Here is a 23,641-nt window from a genome sequence, read left to right on the forward strand (position 1 = left end):
CTTACCTGTTCAGCGACAAACCTCCAGCCTTTGTCCTCTCGGATGTTCTCATATGTCTCTTCCAGGAGGGGGTTGAACGGCTTGTAACCTGCTCTGTGATAGGTTGAGGCATATGCGCTAACTGCAAAGGCGGCCACATACAACTGCCATAAAGAAAAACGAAAATTTTGCTACATTCTGAGAGAGAAAAAGTGTGTACAATCATTCATTCAAGACCTTGATACATTACAGGAAAATACACACCTTCTGATTGACAGGCAAATATAAACAGATAAAGTGGCAAACATTGGGTAATACAGAGAGGATATTGAGCTGTGACAGTTGAGTGTAATGAAAATTGCTCACATGAGAGGAGGAAATGATAACCCATGACACGCGAAGCTTTCATCAGAGCAATGCTCATCATATTTTTGGCATTCAACCTTCACTGTGCTATACTGTATTAATTATTTACATTTTTAACAACATAACCGTTTTATGTTGTCTTTTAAGCTGTAGGCCTTCACAGGCTTGCATACAGCGTGATGTGGTACATGACGTCTTGTATGGCACCATGTCTTTTGCGTCACGTAAGCAAGTTAAAGTTAATGAAATCTGTATTATGATGTCATCCCACTGCGAACATCATAAACAAAACATTTCTTCTGTTTTATCAAATGTTATAACAACTTAGATTTGGTAGGAAGAACAGTTCACCTGTAGGAGACATATGAATGCAAAATTTCAGCTCAATACATACTGAAATCGCGAACTTAGTGATTTATGGTAATTAACATGCACACAGTGCATCAGCTATGGAATATCCCCAATATGCCATTGCGTTTTATATGCATGTAAAACTTCTGGTCAATACACACTGTAGATTTTGAGATACCACCCATTACGTACAAAATACACTAAGTCAGGAAGTTGGTCATTTACGGTATTTAATATGTACACACCGTATCAACAATGGAATTGTGCTCTACATGTCTGCATACTGTGAGCTCAATAAATGCAGTACTTTCGGAGATACCACTCCTAACATTTTGTTTAACATTGATTCTAATACACAATACAATACACTAAATCAGGAATTCAGTAATTTACGGTATTTAATATGTGCCCACTAAGTCAACGAGGGAACATTCTCCTCGTGCTATTGTGCTCTATATGTGCAAACTCTGAGCTTAATGCCTGTAGCACTTTATAAGATACCACCCAAACATTTTGTTCAACATTTCTTTCCCTGTTATTAGACAATGATGCTCAAGGTACGACATAAGCTATATGCCTGTACTTTGTACAGGTGAGAAAAAAATATTATTTAACATGTCAAATAACACTTTTATCAGTGAAGACATTTCACTTCTCATTCTGATGTCAGTCACGAGTCACAAAGACCATCCAACTTTTAGTATTAAGTCACTTGATGATGCGTACATGGAACTGAAACCCAGATCTTCTGCCCATAAGTACAAGACAATGAAATAAGAGCGTTACCATTCTCTCATAAGGATCATCATGTTCTGCTGCCTTATCAAGAAGTTCACTGTACTCCAGTTCTTCACAGAGACGCTATAAAATAAAAAGATGGATCACTGTTTATTTGCCGGGGGTTAAACGTCGCATCTAGCATTTATACTTTAATCACATGAAAACAATGATTCCTAGTAGCAGGAATAGTGCTGCATTCCTCCCACACCAGCCAATCAGAAACGATTCTGTAGCCCTCTAACACAGGGCTACGTGCATTTCAGTCAGAATTTGCCTTCACTTAAACCTCTTGCCACTTTAGTCTGTAAACTTTTCTTAACATTCAAATAATGTTGACTGATCAGCAATTCCCAAGTTCTTGATTTATTTATTTATTTGGTGTTTTACGCTGTCCTTAAGAATATTTCACTTGTACGACAGTGGCCAGCATTATGCTGGGAGGAAACCGACATGACCATCCACAGGTTGCTGGCTGACCATCTCATGTACAGACAGAGGAAACCCACATGGAGAAACACACGACCATCCACAGGTTGCTGACTGACCATCTTACGTACAGACAGAGGAAACCAGCATGGAGAAACACACGACCATCCACAGGTTGCTGGCCGACCACCTTATGTACAGACAGAGGAAACCAGCATGGAGAAACACACAACCATCCATAGGTTGCTGGCCGACCATCTCATGTACAGACAGAGGAAACCAGCATGGAGACACACACGACCATCCACAGGTTGCTGGCTGACCATCTCATGTACAGACAGAGGAAACCCGCGTGGAGAAACACACGACCATGCAGAGGTTGCTGGCCGACCATCTCATGTACAGACAGAGGAAACCCGCATGGAGAAACACACGACCATCCACAGGTTGCTGGCCGACCATCTCATATACAGACAGAGGAAACCAGCATGGACTTGAACTCACAGTGACCACATTTGTGGGAGACTCCTGGGTCATGCTGGCATGCTAACAAAGTTCTTGAAATCCCCCTTGCCCACCTCCCCAAATCGATATTAGATAGTCGAGATAAGAATGGAGCTTTAGCCTTAATTATGACAATACCTGAAGCACATTTAGTGGTTCGTTCAGCGTCACAGGCATCGATATCTTGGAGAGATCTTTGCCGATGTTCTTACACAGCAGACTCCATAGACTGATATCGCCTACGTCGGGCTTGGGGCGCGGCAAAACTGAGCGACGACCCGTGCGATATTTCTGGGGAATTAGTTCTTCTGACACTGGAAAAAAACAAAACATTTGACCGATCTTACTGACGGTGTTTAATACTGTAATCATGAATATTTTATTTGTAGAACAGTTTGATATCTTTGACTGGTGTTCTTCCGCAAATCTGGAATAATTCATTTGTATGACAGTTTCTCAGTCATATCAAGGTGATGACATAAACCACTGACATTTGGCACATTGCTGACAAACTTTCCCAGATGCGAGGCTTCATTGCCAAGACAAAGCTCTAAACAATCAAGACTCAAAATAATAAAGTGGCGTTCACACAGTATGAGATTTTTTTTCCCGCATCATTTTCATCAAATGCAGCAAATGAAATGAAAATGGAACCAAGTACTTCCTAGAATTTGTTTCCTTCGACTGAATTCATACCATAGTTCATACATGTTTAACTTCTTTAAGTCTCTACAAACTGATCATGATGATCATGAAAACTGACCACTTGTATGGGCTTGCGTGAGATCTGTGTCGTTGTCATCTGAGATATCGCTGGAAATCTCTTCCTCATCAGAAGCCTGTAACAACAAAATCCCATGGTTAATTTTAACATGGGAATTTGGCAATTTTCACTGGATGACAGAAAAATGTTAAAGGTTAATATGCAAAATAGTATATATATGCTGTCATTTCTTAGCTAAAATCATAAAGGTCTGAATATAAATCAGAATGAATGACCTAAAGGAGAAAAAGATGTATTATATACATACATAATAAATTAGGCTATACAAGTTCACTAAAAAACGAAATGACCTAAAACACAGAATATTTGGAATTTGAGAAAGCGAATATTATATTCATATTGGCCTTACAATTTATTATAATTTTTTTCTTTCAAAAATACAATAGGAGAATTAAAAAATAGCAGTTTAAATGGCTGTAATTTTTACATGTACTTTTAACATGAACAGAATGAGCTACTGACAAAGGTGAAATTTGGTGTCTTTTGCTTTGAAAAGGAAATCATATCAAAAATAAACGGATAAATGCCAAGAGTAAACCATCGGCCTTTGGCATGTAACTGATGAGCTTTCCCTCACAGCTTCTCCCCTGCGGAGCTCAATTTGTATGCCTGACAGGTAAGAGAAAACTACTGGAAATATCCAACAAACTTCAAGTCAGATCTTGTTTAATGTGAAAAAAATAAAAGAAAATGTAAAAAAATCCCAAAATACAAAAATTGCTTCAAATACATGAATTAACCTCTGAAGATGAGTCACTGGTTCCTAACGTTTCTTCTGCATCAAAGTAGAGATCTGCGACGGAGCAGCTTTCAGCAGATAATGACGGCTTCAGAGGGTGCAATGGGGGATCCTGAAGAACAATGTCAATATGTTACCCACAACTCCAAAATGTAAACGTATGAACGATGAAAACAAAAATCAACCATGTTTTAATAGTTGCATTTAGAACTAAGACAACATATGACACAGTTACATGCCTAACTTTTTGTTTGTTCTTTTTCAGCAACATTTCTGTGCAGTTTCAACAACATTTCAGGCTATGAGCACGAAGACAATCATCAAGTACTCTAATTCCTCAACGTCTTCACAAATTAAACAGCAATTTTCAGTGCAATTTAAGGAAAAGTTTATTTTGGGGACAAGCCTACATTGGTTGGATTGACCAATTTCAGGGCTTCACAAAAAATGGGATTTTATCAGTCTGCACACAATAATGAATTCAGAATATGCTTGAATAAACCAATCATATGATGAACCAGTTCAAATTCAATGCAAATGATTTCAAACGATTTAGATTGAATGCTGAAGGCTAGGCTAAACATACATGTCAACTAAAGGTATTCAAAGTTGTAGAAAACACAAATAGCTGCGTAACATTTCTTATGCCCCCATCACACCAAACAAGTTCTCACAACGTTCTTAAAGCTGCTGCCCAACGGGCTCAAACTGCGTGCGAACGGAGTGGACACTGTAGTAACTTTTTACGATCTTTACATGAACCTCATGGACGGGCTCAGACGGGAAGAGTGCTGCAGTACAGGCTCAAACTGCGTGCGAACGGAGTGGACACTGTAGTAACTTTTTACGGTCTTTACATGAACCTCATGGACGGGCTCAGGCGGGAAGAGTGCTGCAGTACTCAAAATTCCCCTTCTGGAATTAGACAGAGTGACAACGTCCATAAAACGAAACAGACGTACTACAAACAAAATTGCCGTACTTCGATCCTACTAGGAACATGTTACCTGATGTAGTTGGACATCAACTGATCAATTGCAGTACATGTGCACCCCCATGGGGTCCGTTTGTACCTCGTTCATCCTGTCCACAGACGGACCCAACTCGTCTCAGCTCGTTGACTTGATGTGCATCCTATTTTAGACATCATTTGGCCTAAGTTACATGTTCTGCGATGACCACAGCCTGTTTTACGAATTTTTTTAGGATGCGCAGGACGTTTTGAGAACTACTTTGGTGTGACAATAGCATTATAGCCATACTTTTTTACCTTCACTGAAAAAAAGAGTTCAAAATTCTTACATATACTCTAATTCACAAATGAAGCTGTATAAATAAAAGCTGTCTTAATCTATTGCATATGACATACTCTGAATTCACTTTTCTGCTATAAAATTAAAACTTTGAATTTTACATGAGTTAACAACCCTTTTCAAAAATGTTATAAACACAAGCTTCAAACAGGTCACAGCAACAGAACATAAACAAAATGAAAGAACACAACTTTTTATGTTTTGAATAAAATTCTTGTGATGCAAATATTCAATCTAATGTATGACTGGGACAATAAAGTGAATTGGACATTGAACTCTTGGTTTACGAGGAAAGTTGATATGACCATACTTCATATCATTCACAACAGACTGCATTTAAATGAGTGAAAAAAATAAATAAATAAATAAACACAAATATACTCAGATACAGTTTTTAATGGCCTATCTACGGATGCTTTGATACTTCATTTCTGAAGCGACTATACTTAGGAGTTTTTTGGTAATAAATTGGTCAGAGCAAATCCAAGGTAAATTTTGCTATTATTTCATAATGATCCAAATAGATGTAATTACCTTTGGCTTGACATCCTGCAGCCAAGTGGGTGCATGTGTTACAGTTCAAATTTGGTAACAAAGTTCCTCAATTTACAAAATAGGTCACAGTATACCTTTGTCAAACTTAGAAGCTTGGTATTCACACCTATGGCTTTACCTTGTTACCTTGCAAATTGGCATGACGAATCACAAGGGGTGAATGTGGCTTAATTAACATAACACAACTAACATAAATGTACCTCGTATATAAGGCCATTGACACAAACGTACCTTGTATATAAGGCCATTAACATAAATGTACCTCATATATAAGGCCACACCAATTATATTTGTTGTTTAAAGACAGAATAAATGTGTTTCAATGTTGTAGGAGGGTATAAAAATAAAATGTAAAATCATTTATCCCAGTAATTTTTCCTGTTGACAACAAAAAAGACATTTACATGGTCAGAAAGCTTTCAGTTGTAAAACAGGAAAATCATAAAAAAAAAACATCAAGACTGGATAAACTGTATAGGTGGAATTCCATTTTTATTTTTAGTGTCGGCTCGCCCATCAAAGACAAAATAAAATTGACGTTGCCTAACAGACAGGATGAGGTGAATTCCAGCTGCATATATTAATACATATGTCTCAAAGAATTAAGCTGCTCAAGTACCTGGTGTTCAAAACTGGAACAAAAATTCAAATTTCACTGTCCTGAGAAACTTTTACAAAAACAAACCGATTCAGACCCAGATGTCGCTGTAATATAGCCGAGATTTATCATTTTCCGAACTTCCTTACTTGCATGAAGACTAATTTTTTAAAGCAATTTACAGAAGTTGAAAACCTATGACACCACATTACGCCTTTTAATTAAAAAAGTTTAACTGTTTGGATGGAGACTTTTTCACCATCCTCCTTCAGGCCGAGATGTTGGCATGTACATGTAAAACTTTTTATCATGTAAAAGAATTTTGAATATATTATAAAATATCTTGATATAAATAAAACTTTAAGATCTTAATTAATAAGACGTACAATTATAATTTAGCATTTCCATTCCTGACATTCAAGATAAAAACTTGTCTTGAAACTGAAATTGACAGGACAAAAATCCAAAAAGTTCAAATTTGTGCGACACAGCAGGAAAAATGGCAGGGGTGAGAAGATCAGACTTGGGGATTGGGATCCGACAACCTACCTGATCTACAGGAGTGGCTAGCGGGGAAGGCGGGCTTATGATCGGCTCGACAATCGCGGAGTCTGCATGTATCTTAGTCAACCGAGAACGAAGATCAGCATTCTGTTTGAGAGCCTGTTTATGGTAACACAATACACTGTTATAAAATGTATCGTCTCTTAAAGTATGTGTCACAGACAAAAAGGACCCTCCTCCCCCCCCCCCCCCCCAAAGCTCTCTATTCAATGATTGGAAAATAAATAGTATATCTTTCATATTAATTCCCCATCAAAGAAATGTATATAGTCAAGCAATTATATACCGAGGCCTAGTTATATCTTTGCAGCCCAAATCTACCTTTTACCAGCCCCGAAACTCGAAGCAATGGAAGCTGGCTATGTTTTGAACTACATGTTGTTGTTGTTGTTACGCAGTTGACATGCTTTGCAAAATATAAAAGAGGCTTTGCATTCTCTTTGTGCGTGCTGTGCAGCGAGCCTAATAATCAGTGCATTACACAGGGATGAATAGTGCTCACACAGGGATGAATAGTGCTTTAAATAAAGAATTATAATGCTTTTTTTATTGCGAAAAGCAGCTCTATCAGTGACTTCATCAGTCGCAAACATTTTTAACATCCCATCAAGTAACATCAGCCATTCACATAACCTGAAGCCTGAATGTAAGATGACATCAATTTTGTGCTTGATGTCGCAGCTATGATAGTGAATTTGCACTTTTTTGTCACCACATGCCACAAAACGAAGCAAGTAAAAACCACGAAGGTGTCCTGAGATGCATCCACTTTTTTGGTTCTGCAATTTTTTGTCAAAACAAAATTCATGTCCGAAAATATATATATATATATTCTTGTACAAAAACAAACAATAAACATATCAAAATACGAAGTGTAGACTGTCAGTGAGAAATTCAAATTTTATCACCAGGATTTGTTAAACATCCACAAAACTGTTTTCAGGTAATGTAATGGTAAAACTGAGCGATGATTGTGGTGTAAAAGAAAAAATAAACACATACTTCCATTTTGATATAGTGGGAAATACGTCTGCGTGATTTCCATTATTGAAAAATGGATTTTATATGTAGCAAGCATAAAAAATGACTTACTATGTAGCAAGCAGGATTTTCTTTGCCGCAAGCAGGACTTTAAACTCAATTATAAAACTTTCATATCTTCACAAATATTTTCTCAAAATATTAGTAGCATAGTTTTACAGGAAATTAGCTTCAATCACGCTATGAACATAAAGGGTACGATCTATTTTAAGTATCAACTGCAAAATGATACAGCAATGTTTTCTATATTCAAGCAACAAAATAAGCTGTTACAAAATTCAATAGTCTGAAATTCCACCTCCACATTTTTATGTACATCTCATCCTGCTTCAATTGTCCTTTACACACTAGCTTCCTCACAGTTTGTTTTTTTTCCTTTCCCAATTATTATCAATTCCTTAAATATAACGAGCAAAATTTGAAATCAAAGACTCACATTCCACAACTAGCCTGCAGAGCTGGGTTAGCTCCCCTGAACTGATCATGCCGATAAAACGGTACAAACAGGCAACAAGGCATGCTGTTCAAGCACCAACAGTGTGGCAACACAAAGCAAGCATTGCAATAAAGGATAGCAAGAAAGGATAGCAAAAAAGCAAGAAAATTTTTGGATGGTTCAGGCCAAATGGCTGCCATACTTACCTCTGCCAGACCTGTCTTCAGTGCTGTAATAGAGTTGGACGTGTTTTGGAGCCCTGGTCCACTTTCCTGTTCAAACGCTTGCTTCAGACGATCCCGCTCAGTACCAATCATTCTCACTAGAGACTTTAGAATTTCTGTCACTGTGGGCGCCAAGAGGAATATAGAAAATGCAAATTAAAACTTGACCAACCTCTTCATCAAATAGACATAAAATGTTTTAATCTAATGTCTTTTTTTTACTCACGACGGTCAGCTTATAGAGGATTAATAAAACCCGAAGGCTGAGAAAACTTCCTCATAAAATATATATACAAAATATACGGTATTTTTTTTTTAAATTTCTTTTTGATTTACCCTTTTTATATCTGGTTGGTGTTTTGACCTGTATGACCACAGCCAGTATTATGGTGGGAGGAAACCAGGTAATTATCTGGGTGGTGTTTTCGCCTGTATGACCATAGCCAGTATTATGGTGGGAGGAAACCAGGTAATTATCTGGTTGGTGTTTTCACCTGTATGACCACAGCCAGTATTATGGTGGGAGGTACCAGGTAATTATCTGGTTGGTGTTTTCACCTGTATGACCACAGCCAGTATTATGGTGGGAGGAAACCAGGTAATTATCTGGTTGGTGTTTTCACCTGTATGACCACAGCCAGTATTATGGTGGGAGGTACCAGGTAATTATCTGGTTGGTGTTTTCACCTGTATGACCACAGCCAGTATTATGGTGGGAGGAAACCAGGTAATTATCTGGTTGGTGTTTTCACCTGTATGACCACAGCCAGTATTACGGTGGGAGGTACCAGGTAATTATCTGGTTGGTGTTTTCACCTGTATGACCACAGCCAGTATTATGATGGGAGAAAACCAGGTAATTATCTGGTTGGTGTTTTCACCTGTATGACCACAGCCAGTATTATGGTGGGAGGTACCAGGTAATTATCTGGTTGGTGTTTTCACCTGTATGACCACAGCCAGTATTATGGTGGGAGGAAACCAGGTAATTATCTGGTTGGTGTTTTCACCTGTATGACCACAGCCAGTATTACGGTGGGAGGTACCAGGTAATTATCTGGTTGGTGTTTTCACCTGTATGACCACAGCCAGTATTATGATGGGAGGAAACCAGGTAATTATCTGGTTGGTGTTTTCACCTGTATGACCACAGTCAGTATTATGGTGCGAGGTACCAGGTAATTATCTGGTTGGTGTTTTCACCTGTATGACCACAGCCAGTATTATGGTGGGAGGTACCAGGTAATTATCTGGTTGGTGTTTTCACCTATATGACCACAGCCAGTATTATGGTGGGAGGAAACCAGGTAATTATCTGGTTGGTGTTTTCACCTGTATGACCACAGCCAGTATTATGATGGGAGAAAACCAGGTAATTATCTGGTTGGTGTTTTCACCTGTATGACCACAGCCAGTATTATGGTGGGAGGTACCAGGTAATTATCTGGTTGGTGTTTTCACCTGTATGACCACAGCCAGTATTATGGTGGGAGGAAACCAGGTAATTATCTGGTTGGTGTTTTCACCTGTATGACCACAGCCAGTATTACGGTGGGAGGTACCAGGTAATTATCTGGTTGGTGTTTTCACCTGTATGACCACAGCCAGTATTATGATGGGAGGAAACCAGGTAATTATCTGGTTGGTGTTTTCACCTGTATGACCACAGCCAGTATTATGATGTGAGGAAACCAGGTAATTATCTGGTTGGTTTTTTCACCTGTATGACCACAGTCAGTATTATGGTGGGAGGAAACCAGGTAATTATCTGGTCAGTGTTTTCGCCTGTATGACCACAGCCAGTATTATGGTGGGAGGAAACCAGGTAATTATCTGGTTGGTGTTTTCACCTGTATGACCACAGCCAGTATTAGGGTGGGAGGAAACCAGGTGATTTCTTTGTGATGGGGTAGTGAACTCCTGTGTGCTCACAGGCATTTCTCGTATACAAAGAAGGTTGGATTAAAGGATTAATAAAACCTTAAGGCTGAGAAAACCACATATAAACTTTTCACGCAACTACGCACAGATTTTCAGAAGGACCTCACGGTGTTATAGAGTAATGGCACGAGGCAAGTTTTATTTCTATGATTGGTGTTTTACGCCATCCTCAAGAATATTTCACTTATACGACGATAGCCAGAACTACATGTATGGTGGGAGGAAGCTGCCGCATTAACCACCTTGGCCTCAGAGTTACCCTATAGGGCAAGTGATCTTTACCTTACGAGAACAGTAGAAGCACAGTAGAAGTCTTGGATTGGTGTATTCATTACGACTTTATTTATACGACAGTGGCCACTAGGCCACAGAGGCCCCACCCCTACCCCACTGGCTAACACCTGACTCAACAAATTTTATCATTAACATACCTTCTTCAGCTTTGGCCAAGAAGTTTTCTCGTATCTTGATATCTTGTATGCGTGTTTCATGATCGGGAAGGGAGCACTCGGGCATGCTGGTAGGGCGAGGCCTCTCTCCATCCATCTCCACGAGATTCGGATTGGATGAACTCATGTGAAGTCTGTCAGTGGCTGCAGGGGCCAGTGTATAGTGAGAGTTGGACTGTACAACAGTAAGGGAGACAACTGTGTCACAATCTTGATTTTAATTTCACATCCAAGTATACAATCATGCATATTGTCTATGAAAATAACAATCAGGGATGAAAGCAAACATTTCAAATATCGGAAAATGGCCAAATTATGTGTAAAATTCCGTGAACTTTATACAATTTTCCAGCGCATTGAAAAAATCACTGAAAAAAAGTGAATAAAAAAAATTTAAATCTCTGAAAGTCCACAACTGAGGAATGTTTACATAAATTTCTCAAACATTTTACTTCATTTTCTTTTAAATGTATAAATGTAAATCAAACATTAAGATTTAACTCTGGATGTCCTATTAGTTAGATTAGATTAGTTAGATTTAAATTAAAATAAATGTTATTAACAAACTTCTTTATATTTCATATCCATATCTGTTCATGATACATAAAACTCTCCTTCAAATTTTAAATTTGGCTGTTTTAAACTCAGCAAAACAAAAACTGATAATTTGAACTGTAAGTTAACCTATTTACAGATTTACTTTCCATTGGTGTTCTGGAAATGTTAACTTCATCTTTTTGTTTCTTTTAACCTAAAATTTACTTGCTTGTTTGGTGTTTTACACCGAACCCAAGAATATTTCACTTATCAGCCCTGACGGCCAGCATTATGGTGGGATGCAACTGGGTATAGCCCGAGGGAAACCTACGACCATCCAGAGGTTGCTGCCAGGCCTCCCCATGTATGGTTGGATAGGAAGCCAGCATGATATGCGTCGATTCCACAAAGCCATTAGTGATTTAAGTCAAAATTTGACATATGATCTCAAAGCTTATTTCTCGGTTTTAGAAATTAAGGCTTTATACCCTTCATCAATGTTATCCTAAGACAAATGTGTCAAAATTTCAACTTCCAGAACCAAAAACTAAGCATCGAGTTTTTAAATTCTGACTTAAGACAAAAAGGGCTTTGTGAAAGTAGCCCTAGGACTTGAACTCACAGTGACCGCATTGGTGAGAGGGCAAGTAGTGTAATAGGGACAGGTATTATTACCATTTTTGTGGTAATAATTCTTAAAACATAGCAAATCTAACCTAAGAGCAAGCTTTACCAATTTTGGTCTTACAACCAATAACATTTGATTTCTAACACAGTGCCTGTATTTAACCTGTCGACATAAAGTTCATTAATTTACATGAATCAGGGCTTGCACCAATTCTTGGTCAGAAAATTCTAGGTGTCTTTTATGATAGTATAGTCTCATTTTACTGAATATAAAGTTTTGTTATGCTTTATTTAATGCATGTTATATTAATCCAGTAATATGTATAACACAGGAATAAAAACTTGCCCTGTTTATTTTCCATGATATTTCATGACCCCACAGTGAAATTCACAAAATTTTTCAGGCATGAAAAAGGTTTAGTCTATTCTCATAGCTTCCCAGACAGGGCCGTATTTACCAAGCAATTTAAACATTTTAGTCATGCATTCTAACTCCTTAAAAAGCCAATCTCAGAACAAGAAATAAGTCAAATTGTGGTTAGTGCATTGTTCTACAGTGAAGAACCAGTGTACAAATTTTAAACATTCTAAAGTGAAGCATTTTAATTGTAGCTGTGCTTGAATTTTTGGCTTAAAAGTTTGATAAATACAGATTCCATAAGGAAGCGGGCTCATATTCCATGTCTTAATGTACAGCCTGGAAAAATGCCTAGTTCAATTTCATGACTTTTCCAGTGAGATTTCCAGGGATTTTCATGACCCCGTACGACCACTGTGAATAGAAAGTCTGTTATATCAAACTGAAATGTGAACTGCAAGTCTTTTCAAAATTCTAAGTTGATTTATTTAACACAATTTTTTGGTTCTGAAATTTTGTTATTATTACTGTTATTTGAAATTTGAATACAGATAGAAGTGTAGACACATTAATTAGTGCTTAAAGATAAACCTTCATAAAGACCACTGATTGTCTCCCTTTTCGTTCCAAACATCACAACAACAAAAGGCCTTCATTTTGTGTCCCAAACATCACCCAGATAATTACTTTTTATGAAATATGAATAAAAACTTGAAATCTTTAGAGTTCACTTTAAAATACAGCGTCATTTATGAAGTTTACTTAAAGCACTAGCCTGTAGAAATTGGTTGATGCCAATTATGAAGCCAGTACAAAACTGTAATAAAAATATAATACAGAAAAATCATAAAATCAAATGTAAATAAGAGTAGGGTAGCATGCAGAATGGTTTTCAAACACAATATAATTCATGCCTTGAGCAAAAACAAGACATTCTACACATGCCTTTAATTTTAATAGTCATTTTCATGAACGATTATAATGCTGAAACATGCCATCAATAGAGATATTTGTTTAGTGTGAGATATCAGGCAAGATATGAAAAGAATATATGTACATGTATAAATGTATCAATGAGAGATTAACATAGGCCAACCAGAGCTGCAGGCACCAAGCGTAAGGTTTAAGTAATATAACCAACAGTTGTAAAGCGAACGGGAGACTCTGTAAACTGTAGGGTTGATCTAAAATCTGTCGAATGGATAAGACACTTTTTTTACGACATCTGACAAGACCAAGAAAAAAAATGTACAAATCTATTTTGCAAACCTACTGGTGTAACAAACAGATGTTCACACGACAGACTTTTTTCTTTAAAGTTAAGGGTCTGGCATTCTCAACACTTTCAGTTATCCAAAAGTTTTATTTTAGTTCAAATGACGTTACAGAATCCATATTCAACAATAATTTTCTTGGCTCTGAAACAGTTATTCTTTTTCCTTCCTGGTCAATTATTTATCAAGTCTAAACAGCAAGATCATGTCAAACTTTAACTGGCCATTTTAATTTGCTTGCCATAATTTTTTTTCACGCATCAATGCCAGACCCTGGACTATTACCTAAAGACACGTCACAAAGTCTGGTTAGTGAGACTAGTGGAGACTTACAGAATTTTTTAAATGGGTATGCTGAGGGCTAGAAGTGCATGTAGAATTGGACGAAGAAGACGAGGTTCGGGTTTTCCGTTTGCTCCGCAGAGACAGTCCCATTTTCTTACGCCGAGGTGACGCGAGAATTGTCGGACACTAGAAGACGAGGGGAAAAAGAGAGAAAGACAAAAAAATGCACACACTGCTGGCATTCACAATACACAGAACTAAAACAAAAAACTCAGGGGAGGTGAGACCAAAATGCACACACAATAGTAGTGTCACCAAAAAAGACCATTTTATATTTCTCTCAAAAATGAAGCATTAAAGTGTTATCTTTAACTACAGAATCACAGTATAAAAAGTCTAACATTCTCTAATGCCATAGACGAAGTTTTCTTCCTTTAATTTCCCTTCTTTGAATAAAACTTTGAACAAATATATGATACCTTTTTTATTTTGAAAGAAGCTACCCTAAAGCTACAACTACAGAGACATCTCTATATGTACAATCTAGAAATAAATCCAAACTTGTTAATAATATCTACCAGTACAAATATTTGCCAAAACCATTTCCTGCCAAAATCTAGAGATGTCAATGAAGACTTTTGCTTTAAAAATCCATTTGCAGAAAACTCTAAACCAGTGGAACCACAATGAGACCAGCAAATCTAATGCTTTATTAAGAATGATCGAAAGTGCACCATGTGACAGCCTTTCCTATCTCCACAGAAATCTAGACAAGTAAAACGTACACCCAGATCAATCAGTCAAAGTTAAATTAACCTGGCAGCAAATTTGCCAAATAATTATGTCCTACCCAAAAGGAAAACCCATCACCTCTAAAAGCAAACGAAACACTTACATGTAAGTGAAGTATATGTCAGATGAAAGTTCATTGAACACTTTATAGGGAAAAAGTTTGATTTGTATTTTTAGAAATTTACCAACTAAGTTTGCACCAAGGTACATTCAGCAAATGCATTTATAGCTGTATATGCCCTAAATGACCATAATATTATGTCCATGACTAACTTGCCCATTTTTCCTGATTCTGAGAATTCTGTTGACTTTAGAAAGGTGATGTGATGGTATATGAACATTGTATGGAGAAGTACAGCGGCCTGCGATGGAGTGAAATGCCACACACCTGCTGTTGCATCAGCGGCCACAATATGGCCAGAAAGGGCCACAACAAAATTAACTGTTTCAAATCTATTCTATTCAATTAAAAACATTCTAAAAAAATTGAACTGTTTTCCTGGACATCACTTAAAGGTCTATCATCTCACATGTACTTCCTGTTAGTGTTTTCTTTGCCTTTAACAGACTCACAACAAAAAATTTTGACACAAACCACCCATGTGTTCTCTGCCTACTACATGTAAGTGCGGAAGTTGGATTGGAAAAATCCAATTCAGAGTCTTATTGATTTGTGAATTAAAACAAAAGTTGACTTCAGAATCTTTAACACAAACAAAATGATCGATATCGTCATGTTTAACAAATTTATGTGTTGTAGCAACTTCCTGCACTGACTTGTTGTTAACTCTCACCCTGTCTTTTGTTAGAATTCAGAATCATTCTCCAGTACAAACAAATATAAAGTCAAAAGGCTAAACTTCACTTCCCAAAATATGGAAAGCAATATATACGCAAATTAATCTGACTGAAAGTAGACACACTGAGAGCATATCTTTTCAGATTAGTCCTCTACTAGAACCGGTGAAATGAATCCTACTATACACCTTAATTCCAGCCTTACCACTTCAAATCCACCCTACACCAAGACAAAATCATTCACTGGTCTACCAGCTTCTATAAACAAATAAAAAACACCAAGAAACAGCACCCTCTGCACTACATCTATAAGTACCTGTGCTGATTGGTCTGTGCAGACCAGGTTTGAACAGGAGCCAGCCAATGAGAGCTGAGCCTACAAGCCAATTAGCATGATTCTGTTACAAATTACAGTTAGCACCATCACCTGATCTATATAACTAACAACACTCACAGGACACTTCTACACAAAATTATTCTAATTCAGAAACAAAACTATAAAAAAAAAATAATAATAATGAAGTAAAATAAAGAATGGTGGATATTTTAATTGTGGACTTGTTTATAATGTCATGTTTCAAATTTGCAGCTGGGTTTTAAATTTCTTAAAACATAAGTGAAGTTTTTATTCAATGAACTTCTGATAATGAATGAAGTCAATAAAGTATTATTGCAACATAAAATACGCTTTGCATTTTAGACTTTCATGTTTGCTACAGAGTTATCTCCCTGTAATTAAATGTGGGCTTCATATAAATTCATTCTAATAAGACAGCTTGGGTGGGAAGGGGGAGTTGGTGGAGACGGGCTCTTTAGATGTTGAATATAATTATTTTATTTAGCTTTCACCACAGCAGACAAAGACAGGGTCATAATCAGACAGAGCACAGAAATTATACACTACTGCTGTCTAATACAGTTTTTGTACCGTTAATCTCTACAAGGTTAATATGTGGAAATTGTATCCAAACGCCTTTATGTTTGATGTTGACATCCAAATGATATATCACTGATTTCTTGGCCAGAAAACCTTTATAACAAGGTCATGGATAACAAAGTTTACAACAACAACAAAAGACAAGATAATGAAAAAGAAAATGAAACAGAAGAAAAAAATAGTTCCAGTCTGAGAGCCTTAATCAAATTAGTAATGGTGATTTTTCATAGCACTGACATTCTGAGTGTTATTTTGATACCTAATCCATGCAGTTTTAGTCCACAATATTAGTTTTATTAACAAATTAGATATTAAGTAACAAAGTACCACATGTATCATCTTATAAGGGGCCATCTCAAAATCACAGCACAAAAATAATGCACAATGGAAAATGAACTGATATTTACATGAAAAAGAAGAGTAGTTATCAAATTATAAAATGTTTGGAATAAAGACCTTGCAATAAAGGATGTGAATAATTTAATTTCAATTTAAACACAATCCACTGTATAAACCTGATGACACAAAGACAACTAAAATCGAAATGAAGCAGAACTTTTCACTTTAAAGGCTTTGCAACACAGAATCATAATTTAGCATGGAGCCTTGATCATTTACTCATTCTAACAATAGTTAAATTGTCAGAAAACTTTAAGATGACCCCTTGCCCAAAAACCAGTGACCAGATTTTGTTATGCCTTGTTAGTAATTTGAGAAACAAACAACATTTGAAATACAAATTATACCAAAAAGTACTCTGATCAGCCCATTTCACGGATTTTTACCTCAAACATAGCATCCGTTATAATTGGAAGATTTTGGATTTGATCCAAAAGGTCGCGGAGCTCGTACAAGTTCCGCTTTGCATCGCTGAGATCTGAAAAAAACAAAAACAGATATCACAAGGACATATTGCAGTGATGGGAAAACTAATTAATCAGTTACCCTAATTCCTCAACCTTTTTGGCATATGGAATAACAGATTTCAGTGCAACATTGTTAATTTGATTTTGGATTTACTTATTTATTTATTTATTTGATTTTTACATCGTACTCAAGAATATTTAACTAATACAGCGACAGCCAGCATTATGGTGGTTGGAAACCACACACACCCAACGGAAACCCATGACGATCCGCAGGTTGCTGGAAGACCTTCCCACGCACGTCGGGAGAAGAAGCCAGCCTGAGCTAGACTTGAACTCACAGCCACCGCATTGGTGAGAGGCTTCTGGGTGATTAGACCGCCCTAGCGCACTAACCAACTGAGCCACAGATGCCCCATGAGTTTGAAGACAAAACCGCATGGGTTGGATTGCTAAATTTCAGGGCTTCTCATAAAGTACATAAAGTCCACACGGAATAAATGCTTTCTGAATAAACGCCTTGCAACCATACGAAAAGGCTTAAGAATTACAGTACATCACATACGCTTATAGAAAAATCTCCAAAGAAAAGATGCCCTTTGCTTCACTGGATCCTCCAAGCGGGAACAGAATGGGATATCGTTTGGCTGTTCAGTAAATAATGAATCAGGAATCACCGATGAGATAACAGTTCTGCTAGTTCCTCGCCAGGATAAAAATAGATGATACAATCACTAGGTGAATCAGAGCCCTGGGCTGGACTTGAGTCCACAACCTGACTTTCATCTCTCAATGTACGGACCCTTGAACACCCCCTGGGATAGCTTACCTTTATTGCAGTGTTCTATCCCAGCCGTATCCAGCAGCCATGTAGCCACCTTGTTCTGTGACATGATGGGCGTGCCCTTAATACTGGCCTGCCGGTAGAGTGTTTCACGCTTCAGAGACCCACTCCTTGCTTTCTCAGCAAAATTTACATCTGGTGATGGAACAAAAGGGTACTATGTTTCATTTCTTGATAGAGTTCACTTTGTTAATAAAGGTAGAGAAAACACCAAGAGGAAGAACATGCTGGATGAAAGGCCATTAAACAATGTCTGGGAAAATTATGTGAATTTGGGGGGATGCTGATATATCTTTTGTCATGTTCCTCAAATCCATCTTATAGTTAATACATTTAATATCCATTCAGTGAAAATAGAGGATAGCTGAAATTTTGTCTTGTTCTTTCTTTTCTTTTATTTTTTCAGATATGAATGTTATTACACTCTCTACCTTTGTCAATTTGGAACATTCTGAAATACATGTATTTCTACTCAGTCAGTAAGACAAATCCATCAAGTTCTACATGCAGAAGTGAAAGTGATTGGTGCAGGTTCAATAATGCAGAAGTGAAAGTGAAACTAATAAGGTGCTGTAATGCTGCCTTACTAGGAGACAAGGGTATGATCTCTTCTGAGGGTGAGGTCAGGTCTGTGAGTCGTGGAGTTTCCTTTGTCCCGTACGATATCTCATGCTGTCTATACAGACGGTGGTGCTTCAGTTTGGCCAGCCACTCATTGAACTTCCCAGTGTCCTTCAACTGACCACAACAACAAAAGTTTAATACAAATGTCACAGACATTAATTGGTTGGCTGACAATTTAACACATTACTCAAGAATATTTCATTGATATAGTTTGAATAGACACACGACAATTCTTCTATATTCAGACATTAATGTATTTTCCAAGGGTCCAATGTTATTTACATATAGTTATTCATTCATTTCAATCGTGTTGTACTTCAGAATAATTCATCCCTATGATCTTGGGGAATCAGGGCCTAATCTGGCCTCAGAAGGGCAGCGAGAGGAACCACCCGTGAAGGGCACCTCATTGTGGAATATTTCCACTCCCATACATTTTTAAGGGCCTCAGTTCCTAAGGTTGACCTCCATCCCACGTGCACATCACAACACGTAGTTGGGTCAGTCGGTCGGTCGGCATTTTTTTTTTTCTTTTTTTTTTTTGAAAGTAAATTGAAAGTAATTCCCGGCCTGCATGATCTGAATGCTAATTGAATTATCACATGTCCAATTTTCCCCACCTGCTTCAGGGCATATATTTCCGATTTTAAACGCTCTTTAAAAACCTTGTTCTTTCACAATGAAGTCAAATAATCCTTCTTGATTCTGCATCTAACATTAATTTGAGTAAATTTATGAACTTTAAACCAAAACAACTGAAGTTCAAAGGCATCCACTGCTTTCACCATTGTGGTGAAGGGATGCCAATTTGCTTTCGCCACACAGACATTATATTCGCCAAAACTAATGTGGCGAATGGCTAGCCGAAACCTAGTGACTAAGTAGATAATTAGAGTCTTATAATGAATTTGGGCTGTTTCTTTTAATTTTTTTTTTTTTTTTTTTTTTTGACGTAAAGGGGGAACGGCAGCATCCGATAATCAGATGCTGAGACGGGCTGGATTAGGCCCTGGGGATTAATCTTGGTGAAGGAAATCAGATGGTACTGAGAGAAAACCCACCGGCAGATCCCTTGAAGGGAGTTGACAGCCAAGTTATCTAGAGCCAGATTCAATCAACCCGTTTATAAGGCTACAGGTCTGAATTAACTTTGGCAGTCTAAACCACTCGCTAAGGAATTCCTTCAGGGTTTAAAAACTTAACACGTATCATCTCACCTTTATATGATAAATAGAATCTTCGGCGTCGATGTACAATCGTTGTCGTTGTTGCTTAAAAGCCAGCACTGACAGTCCTATGTCGATCACCCCATGGTACTTGCCCTTTTGGACCTGCGTTTAGAGAAGATCAACAACAACAGTTTCAAGTGAACTCACTGCAGTAAAGCCTGAAAGACAAAGCCTACCGTTTTTGATATAAATCCTGGAATATAAAACTGCACTTTCAGAAGAGCATGAGGGCCAAAAAGTGATACTTTTGATGCCAACACTTAAGTATTTCAGGAAATTAACCAAAGTTCAAAAAAAACTCTTATGTAGCCTTACAAGAAGGATGAATCAATCAGAAGTCAGCAAAATGGGTCAACTGCAGAATACTAACCTTTAGGTGAAACACAGTAACAGTAGTTCCCTTAGCATAATGGCAATACTTATAGTTACTATAAACATGGTAGCTATTCATTATGGCACTAGACAAAACCCTTGTACTGAACCTGATGGTACTATACCACAGAAGCTGACTTATACGTGAACTTTTCTGAACCCTTCACTATAATACCACTTGTATAAAACTCAAAATATAAACTCTTGTCTTCACCTCAGTGATAAATTATTCAGTGCATGTAAATGAAGGAAATCCTAGCTTACTAATATGGATATACTGTAATTCTTCAACCTTTTCAGGTGTTTGTAAGGTGTTTATTTAAGCACATTCTGAAGGCATTATGCTGCACAGACGAATAAAACTACACTTTTCGTGAAGCCCTGACATTGGCCAATCCAACCAATGTAGTTTTGTCTCCAAACTGACAAATGGGTATAAACTGCGCGGAATGTTACTGTTTCATACGCAAAAAGGCTGAAGAATTGAAGTACATCAAAAATACAAACATCCAAATGTAAATTGAGTCACATATATTACATTAACGTTAAATCGAGGTTAACACACCATAAACATTTGAGATATGACAGAATCTTCAATTGCCTCAGGTTGATTCAAAGACTGAATGACTGACAAATTTTTAATCAGTCCATATTAATAGCCATACATGTAAATGTAACAAAATATACTCACATCGCTTGGTGACTTGGCATACGTGATAATCCCTTTGTCCAAGACAAAATATCGCTGAAAAAGCATAAAGTATATAACAGAATTTACTCAACTTTACTGATTTATTTTATTAGAATTGAGTTTTGTACTCATGTATGCTAATTCACTTTACACACAACAATAATGGTCTGGTTTATGAGAGTAGGGGACTTAATTACTTTTCTGAACTTAGACTTTGCTGTACAGGTAGGTCATGGTTCCTACACTTCAAACATTGCAACAAGCCAACCCTCAAGATTCTGATTTCAAACTTTAAAATAACAGATCTTGCACCTCAAAGTGAGAGTTTTAAATCTGTGAAGAAAAGAGCTTTGTATGAAAACTGGAAAATGTTTAATTGGTAAGCCACCAGACTTTTGTTCAATTTACTTGTTTTAATACAGCAGGATTAGTTTGGATGCCCAACCATGCCCATAGTTGGGGACTTTTTCCGAGCTAACATTTGTCCTCACCTTGTGCCAGCCTTTTAACGGCCATTTGCGTTTTTTCATCAAGTACCCTTCGTGTTTGTCTGGTTTATCTGCACATTTCTGCCCATCTCGCAAGCCCTCGATGAATTCCCAGTCTCGGCGCCTCCTTTTTCTGCGCGTCTTCTGCCGATTGGAGGTCTTTCCTGAACTAGATGCCGATGTGGCAGGCGCAGTATATGTTGCTGAGGCGTCTGCATATCCACTCCCTTCTCCCGAGATACTCTCCTCACTTCCGTCCTGGTAAATAAAGTATTAATGAACATCCAGGTACCAAACAGATTCATCTGGTAATTACGGAACAAAATGGAATAAAAAAAAAAATTCGTTTTTTATTTCATTCAGTCTTAATGGGTTTTTTTTAAAATGATTTTCGGAGACAGAGTTTTTCAACATTTACCACAACTTAGATGATTTTTCAGTTTCATTTCAATTTTTTTTATTTCTATACCCTCCGATGACACTGAAAAAAGGTTCTGCCTGTAAAACAGTAAGTTCAATTTGTGTGGCCTTAAAGCGAAAAAGACAAAAAACCCAAGATGATGCATATGTCAGATTAAAGACCATAAAGTACTCTCCATACACAATGATGCAATAATAATAACTGGAATCTCCTGTGGCATTTCTGACCACACTGGTACAGCGTACGTCACATCAGGTGTTTCGACACTTAACTTACACATATAGGCAGCTAGAATTCATCACTCCAAAAGCATGTACATATGGATGTCTGAATGCATCTGCTGAATGGACCGTGAAATGCACTGTTTTCAACTGAAAACATGGCTGTGATCTCAATGGTACATTCTGAGTGTGACCTCAATGGTACACTCTGAGTGTGACCCCAATGGTACACTCTGAGTGTGACCTCAATGGTACACTCTGAGTGTGACCCCAATGGTACACTCTGAGTGTGACCTCAATGGTACACTCTGAGTGTGACCCCGATGGTACACTCTGAGTGTGACCTCAATGGTACACTTTGAGTGTGACCCCACTGGTACACTCTGAGTGTGACCCCATTGGTACACTCTGAGTGTGACCCCACTGGTACACTCTGAGTGTGACCTCAATGGTACACTCTGAGTGTGACCCCAATGGTACACTTTGAGTGTGACCCCAATGGTACACTCTGAGTGTGACCTCAATGGTACACTCTGAGTGTGACCTCGATGGTACACTCTGATTGTGACCTCAAGGGTATACTCTGAGTGTGACCCCAATGGTATACTCTGAGTGTAACCCCAATGGTACACTCTGAGTGTGACCACAATGGTATACTCTGAGTGTGACCTCAATGGTATACTATGAGTGTGACCTCAATGGTACACTCTGAGTGTGACCCCAATGGTACACTCTGAGTGTGACCTCAATGGTACACTCTGATTGTGACCTCAATGGTACACTGAGTATGACCTCAATGGTATACTCCGATTGACTCTATGCACAATCATAGGGTCTGATGTTTTAAAACCATTTTTATTTACTTGGAGAAAATAATTCTGTAAAAAAAACTCGAACTGTTTACATGGACAGTGTTTACTTTAGCGTTCACTTTGCCTTCAAGGAAACATACTTTTTTTTATACTAGAATAAACCTTCAAGGCCAAATTAAACAAAGCAATCTTTGAAATGTACAGGTACGTGCAATGATTTCCTGGAATTTTGCATCAAACTTATCACCCTGCTGTAACTTTAATCCCAATTAGCTGAATTCACATGATATTTCATCAAACTAATCACCCTGCTGTAACTTTAATCACAATTAGCTGAATTACATGATATTTTATCAAACTTATCACCCTGCTGTAACTTTAATCACAATTAGCTGAATTCACATGATATTTCATC

General features: G+C 37.6%; 1 protein-coding gene across 5 annotated transcripts in view; it reads right to left on the reverse strand.

The window, feature by feature from the left end:
• LOC135464579 (oxysterol-binding protein-related protein 6-like) overlaps positions 1 to 23,641 on the reverse strand; it is an 81,760-nt gene that overhangs the window by 12,806 nt on the left and 45,313 nt on the right. For 2 of the 5 annotated variants that reach the window (XM_064742011.1, XM_064742012.1), the window contains exons 3-18: positions 21,776 to 22,030; positions 21,285 to 21,338; positions 20,210 to 20,323; positions 18,956 to 19,106; positions 18,354 to 18,503; positions 17,444 to 17,535; positions 16,038 to 16,097; positions 14,180 to 14,317; positions 11,033 to 11,225; positions 8,643 to 8,782; positions 6,945 to 7,058; positions 3,931 to 4,041; positions 3,170 to 3,245; positions 2,545 to 2,720; positions 1,483 to 1,557; positions 6 to 143 (exon numbers count right to left, since the gene is read on the reverse strand). In XM_064742011.1, the coding sequence (XP_064598081.1) occupies positions 6 to 143; positions 1,483 to 1,557; positions 2,545 to 2,720; positions 3,170 to 3,245; positions 3,931 to 4,041; positions 6,945 to 7,058; positions 8,643 to 8,782; positions 11,033 to 11,225; positions 14,180 to 14,317; positions 16,038 to 16,097; positions 17,444 to 17,535; positions 18,354 to 18,503; positions 18,956 to 19,106; positions 20,210 to 20,323; positions 21,285 to 21,338; positions 21,776 to 22,030 (2,037 nt within the window). The remainder of the gene's footprint in view (positions 1 to 5; positions 144 to 1,482; positions 1,558 to 2,544; positions 2,721 to 3,169; positions 3,246 to 3,930; positions 4,042 to 6,944; positions 7,059 to 8,642; positions 8,783 to 11,032; positions 11,226 to 14,179; positions 14,318 to 16,037; positions 16,098 to 17,443; positions 17,536 to 18,353; positions 18,504 to 18,955; positions 19,107 to 20,209; positions 20,324 to 21,284; positions 21,339 to 21,775; positions 22,031 to 23,641) is intronic. The other 3 variants (XM_064742013.1, XM_064742014.1, XM_064742015.1) reach the window with 3 other exon arrangements.

Source organism: Liolophura sinensis, chromosome 4, assembly GCF_032854445.1.
Source record: "Liolophura sinensis isolate JHLJ2023 chromosome 4, CUHK_Ljap_v2, whole genome shotgun sequence".
In the NCBI taxonomy this organism is placed as follows: domain Eukaryota; kingdom Metazoa; phylum Mollusca; class Polyplacophora; order Chitonida; family Chitonidae; genus Liolophura; species Liolophura sinensis.